The sequence below is a fragment of the Gossypium raimondii genome, chromosome 11 (assembly GCF_025698545.1).
Source record: "Gossypium raimondii isolate GPD5lz chromosome 11, ASM2569854v1, whole genome shotgun sequence".
NCBI classification, from domain to species: Eukaryota; Viridiplantae; Streptophyta; class Magnoliopsida; order Malvales; family Malvaceae; genus Gossypium; species Gossypium raimondii.
In genome coordinates this window covers 29,513,242-29,519,282 of record NC_068575.1, presented here as the reverse complement: position 1 = coordinate 29,519,282, position 6,041 = coordinate 29,513,242, and the positions used below count along the sequence as shown (strand labels likewise).

The 6,041-nt window shown below is 40.2% G+C and overlaps 1 protein-coding gene across 1 annotated transcript; it reads left to right on the top strand.

Moving 5' to 3' along the window:
• Nucleotides 1-326: 326 nt before the first annotated feature.
• LOC105801125 (uncharacterized) lies at nucleotides 327-4,282 on the top strand. Its single transcript, XM_012632457.1, has 5 exons — nucleotides 327-1,217; nucleotides 1,604-1,793; nucleotides 2,309-3,256; nucleotides 3,825-4,124; nucleotides 4,182-4,282. Exons 1-5 carry the CDS (start codon nucleotides 327-329, stop codon nucleotides 4,280-4,282), a joined length of 2,430 nt encoding a protein of 809 aa, XP_012487911.1.
• Nucleotides 4,283-6,041: the final 1,759 nt, after the last annotated feature.

Here is a 6,041-nt window from a genome sequence, read left to right as displayed (position 1 = left end):
CCATTCCATCCTTTCAAGGAAAATCTGATCCGGAAGCATACTTGGAATGGGAGAAGAAGATCGAATTGGTTTTTGATTGTCATAATTATTCCGAGATCAAAAAGGTGAAGTTGGCGGCCATAGAATTCTCCGATTACGCTATGATTTGGTGGGATCAACTCACTACAAGCCGAAGAAGGAATGGGGAAAGGCCAATATCAACTTGGGCTGAGATGAAGGCCGTGATGCGACGCCGATTCATTCCCTCCTATTACCATCGGGAACTTTATCAAAAACTTTAAAATCTTACTCAAGGCTCAAAGAGTGTTGAGGATTAGTTCAAAGAGATGGAGATCGCAATGATCCGAGCCGATGTCCAAGAAGATCATGAAGCAACGATGGCGCGATTCCTTGCTGGTCTCAATCGAGACATCGCCAACATTGTGGAATTGCAACATTACATCGAGATTGTGGACATGGTACATATGGCCATTAAGGTAGAGAAGCAACTTAAACGAAAAAGTACCACCCGAAGTTATCCTACCCCAAGCACAACTAGATGGGGGCAAAGCTCGAGTAAAACTAGTCCTCCTAGTCGTGCCAAGGAGCCAATGGTGCCTGCTAAAGTAAACAAACCTATGGGCGATACGAGCAAAGGTAAGGCAACCGAATCATTTGCTAATCGTTCAAGGGATATTAAGTGTTTTAAGTGCCTTGGAAGGGGCCACATTGCGAGTCAATGTCCCAACCGCAACGTCATGGTGATTCGAGCAAATGGAGAAATAGAATCGGAGGAAGAAGAGCTTGAAGATGAGCCTGAAACCGTCTCTAACAATGAAGAAGAAGTGGAGCACGCTCTTGATGGAGAACTCCTAGTAGTCAAAAGGAGCCTAAGTATCCAAAGCATCGACGATGAGCAACAACGAGAAAACATCTTCCATACTCGTTGTCAAGTACAAGGAAAGCTATGTAGCGTCATCATCGATGGAGGAAGTTGTACGAACGTGGCGAGTACTCTCATGGTGGAAAAGTTGAATCTACCAACCACCAAGCATCCAAATCCGTACAAACTTCAATGGCTCAACGATGGAGGAGAGTTAAAGGTGACAAAGCAAGTTTTAGTTTCATTTTCTATTGGAAAATATTCCGATGAAGTGCTATGCGCTGTTGTTCCAATGCACGCGGGTACTTGGTATTGGGCCATCCATGGCAATTTGATCGTCGAGTCATGCACGATGGTTACTCAAATCGATATTCTTTCAAGCATATGGGGAGAAATGTAACCTTAGCCCCATTGACGCCAAAGCAAGTCTATGAGGATCAACTTAAGCTGAAAATTTCCGTAGATCAAATGAGAGAAAAAGAAAAGAGCGAAAATACAAAAGAAAAGAAAAATGAAAAAAAGAAAGAAAATTCAAAAAAAGAGAATGAAAAGAGAGCGAGAAAAGAAAAAGATGAAAAAGAAAAAGTGAATGAAAAATTAAATGTCTTTGTAAAAGTAAGTGATGTTCGAAAAGCGTTTTTGGCAAGACAACCGATCCTTGTACTTATGTATAAGGAAAATTTGTTTAACACTAACGACTTATCCAGAGATCCCCCTTCTTCTATTTTGTCTCTTTTGCAGGAATTCCAAGACGTTTTTCCGGATGAAGTGCCGAGTGGGTTGCCACCACTTCGTGGGATCGAGCACCAAATCGATTTTGTGCCTGGAGCCGTTATTCCAAACCGACCGGTGTACCGAACCAATCCCGAAGAGACCAAAGAGCTTCAACGTCAAGTTAACGAACTCATGGAAAAGGGCTACATTCGAGAAAGTCTTAGTCCATGTGCCGTACCGGTTTTGTTGGTGCCTAAGAAGGACGGAACGTGGCGCATGTGTGTCGATTGTCGCACCGTAAATAAAATAACTATTAAGTATAGGCATCCCATACCGCGCTTGGATGACATGCTCATGACATGCTCAATGAGTTAAGTGGTGCAAAGTTGTTCTCAAAAATTGATCTCAAAAGCGGATACCACCAGATTCGTATGCGAGAAGGTGACGAGTGGAAAACCGCTTTTAAAACGAAACATGGTTTGTATGAATGGTTGGTAATGCCATTCGGCTTAACCAACGCCCCTAGTACTTTTATGAGACTTATGAACTATGTTTTACGAAATTTCATTGGTAAGTTTTGCGTTGTGTATTTTGATGATATCCTTATATATAGTAAATCGTTAGATGAGCATGTAATTCATTTGCGAACTGTTTTAGAAGTTCTTAGAAGAGAGACTTTGTATGCTAATCTTAAAAAGTGTACATTTTGTTCTGACAAAGTTATCTTTTTAGGTTTCGTGGTTAGCTCGGAGGGCCTTGAAGTAGATAGTGAAAAGATTAAAGCGATTCAGGAATGGCCGAGACCGACGAGCATAAGTCAAGTGCGAAGTTTCCATGGCTTGGCAAGCTTCTATAGGCGTTTTGTGCCTAATTTTAGCACGTTAGCTGCACCGTTGACAAGCACCATCAAGAAGAACTCAACCTTTTATTGGGGCGAAGATCAAGAAAATTCTTTTAACATTATTAAAGATTGTCTTACTAAAGCTCCTTTGTTAGCATTGCCTGATTTTTCTAAGACATTTGAAATTGAGTGTGATGCCTCAGGTGTAGGAATAGGTGCCGTGCTAACTCAAGATGGAAGACCGATCGTTTACTTTAGCGAGAAGTTGAATGGAGCCGTGTTGAATTATCTCGTTTATGACAAGGAGATGTATGCACTTATTCGTGCTCTCGAGACTTGGCAGCATTATTTGTGGCCGAAGGAGTTTGTGATCCATTCGGATCATGAAGCATTAAAGCATATTAAAGGTCAGCACAAATTAAATAAACGCCATGCTAAGTGGGTAGAGTATTTGGAATCGTTTCCATATGTCATAAAAAATAAAAAGGGTAAGGAAAATATCGTGGCTGACGCCCTTTCAAGAAGGTATACACTTTTATCGTATTTGGATTCTAAATTGCTTGGTTTTGCCTTGTTGAAAGATCTCTATGCTACCGATGATGATTTTGGAGAAATGTTTATTGCGTGTTCAAATGTTGTTATTGATAAGTTTTATAGGTACGATGGTTTCCTTTTTAGAGAAGGAAAATTGTGTGTGCCGCGGAGTTCCATACGAGATGTATTAGTACATGAGGCACATAGCGGCGGTCTCATGGGCCATTTCGGTGTGGGAAAAACTTTAGCAACTCTCCAAGAACATTTGTATTGGCCGAAGATGAAAAGGGACGTCGAGCGAATTTGTGCGTGATACGTGACGTGTAAGAAGGCCAAATCCAAGATTAAACCGCACTATCAGATACACCCTCCCTATACCCGACGCACCTTGGGAAGACATTTCCATGGATTTTGTCCTTGGATTACCAAGAACCAAAACGGGGAAGGATTCTATTTTTGTTGTTGTTGATCGCTTCTCAAAAATGTCTCATTTTATTTCGTGTTCAAAAACTGATGATGCCGTTCACATTGCTAATCTTTTCTTTAAGGAAATTGTTCGCTTGCATGGCATCCCAAGGACGATTGTTTCTGATCGAGACGCCAAGTTTTTTAGTCACTTTTGGAGGTCATTATGGGGAAAGCTCGGAACTAAGTTGCTATAATCAACCACCTGCCACCCCCAAACCGATGGCCAAACGGAAGTGGTCAACCGAGTGTTATCAACTTTGTTACGAGCCATCATACGGAAAAATCTCAAGTCGTGGGAAGAGTGTCTACCGCATATTGAATTTGCGTACAACTGATCCGTTCATTCGGCAACCAAACACTCTCCTTTTGAAATCGTTTATGGATTTAACCCGTTAACTCCTTTAGATTTAGTGTCTTTGCCTAATGATCAACTTATCCATGCAGATGCTAGAAAAAAGGCCGAATATGTAAAGGAGTTACATCGGAGAGTTCGAGCCAACATTGAAGCAAGAACCGAAAGTTATACTCGTAAGGCGAACAAGGGTCGTAAAAGAGTTATCTTCGAACCGGGTGATTGGGTTTGGGTTCACATGAGAAAGGAACGTTTTCCCGCCCAACGAAGGTCAAAGCTACTACCGCGTGGTGACGGACCTTTTCAAGTTTTGGAGCGAATCAACGAGAATTCCTATCGACTTGATCTACCAGGTGAGTATAATATAAGCGCAAGTTTTAATGTCTCTGACTTATCCCCTTTTCATGCAGATTCCGATTTGAGGGAAAATCACTTTAAAGAGGGGGAGGATGATACGGCCACGCCTCAAGTCCTACCTAGCTCGAACAAGGAGCCGTTGGAGTTGCCCTAAGGTCCAATCACCCGATCACGAGCTAAACAATTCAAGGAGGTTGTTTCGGCTTTAGTTAACAAAGTTTGGGGCGAGATCTTGGTTGGTCACATCGAGGAAGCTTGGACCAACTCGAAAAGCAATCCGTGCACTTTAATACGAAATGAATTAACTTCCATTTCATTCAATGAGCTCAATTAGCTCAACTTCACTCAAACATTTCTAATTCACTCAATATCAACTAGACATTAATTTAATAGTGAATGTTTATTTTAGTAGATTTAATTAGTTTATTACGACTTATTAATATGTTTGTTGCATGTTTTAATATGTCAAGTTTTATTACATGATTTAAAGTTGCTTTAATCTTTTAGAATTTAATGAGTGATTTTAGTGATATAGTTGACCGAATTAATGTTTCATGGTTTTAATATTAATTTTGTTCACTAAATATCATATTAATTTTAGTTCTTCTTATTTATATAGGTTGGCGAATGTGTGGGATCATTTAACAAGGTTAGCCGAATTTGGAGATTCATTTTAGCAAGGTGCATGCATGTTAGATACATTGCACCGGAGATACATGTATCAAATTGGTGAGTGAATTCAACATTCCTAGGTGACTATTCGGCCAAGGGAGCTAATGTTTCCAACTCCAAAGCTGCCCATTAATTCCTTTCACATTTGCTGGATGCATCTTGGCTTTTCGGTTCCATGTGTTCACAGTCCATGACTCTTCGATGTTGAGCTTTCACACTTGAATTGGCTGCTCATTATCCTCTTAATTACTGGTCACTTTTCAGCCAAAAGTTGCAACATAAATGAGCTAATTTATGCCCATTGGCCGAACCTAGCTATCCATGCATCATCCAAGTTTTCCCAAGTCCAATGCTTCATCTAGAAGGTGTCTAATGGAGCTCCATGTTCAACCGAATCTAGCTAGTTCATTTAAGTGATTCATTTGCTTAATTTTTAAGGAATGTAAGTGGCCATTCGGCTAGCTTAGGTGTTGCTTATAAATAGCTGAAATTATACTTTGTAAAGGACTTTTGAGATTTTAAGTAAGGAATTGCTGCCAAATTTGTTAGGCATTTTCTCTCAAATTTCGTTCGAGACCCGTAAGACTTATCTAGCTTCTAGTGGCGTCTTTCCGAGTCTTTCTTTCGAACTTATCACTCCCTAAACCCGAGTGTGGCGTTCACCTTTGATACCTTTGGTTCATACTTTACTAAGTATCGGGTCAAGGTCCTTATCAACCATTTCCAACTCAATTTGGTCCTATAAGTTTCGGGTCAACACTCTTCTTTAGTGTTGGTTCACTCTTGACCTTTTTCAACCATTACCATTTCGTACCAAATCCCTTACCATTTCGTACCAATTCCCAAATACCAAAACGTACCAAAACCAAATACCATTTCTTAATTAATCCTAAACCGAACTCGACCATTCTAGTCATACCATTTCGACTTAAACCAAATCCACATCCAACTTTGCACTGACTTACTTTACTTCTTTGAACTCAAATAGATTCTATCTTCTTCTTGTCTAATATACTTGTTCGTTTATGATCGGGAACTAAACGACTCGGGTTCAACTACTAAACCGAGATCGTATCAGTCACTTTCAGTCTCTTCTGAGCAATAGATTGAGTACAATTTTCCTAAGGCATTACTGAAAGTAAGGGCAGATTCTTAGTAATCTCAACCATCCAATTCAACATAATAGACCCTTATCCTTTGTTATAGTATCTTTGCCCTTAGTTATTTATTTATTCGCTCAC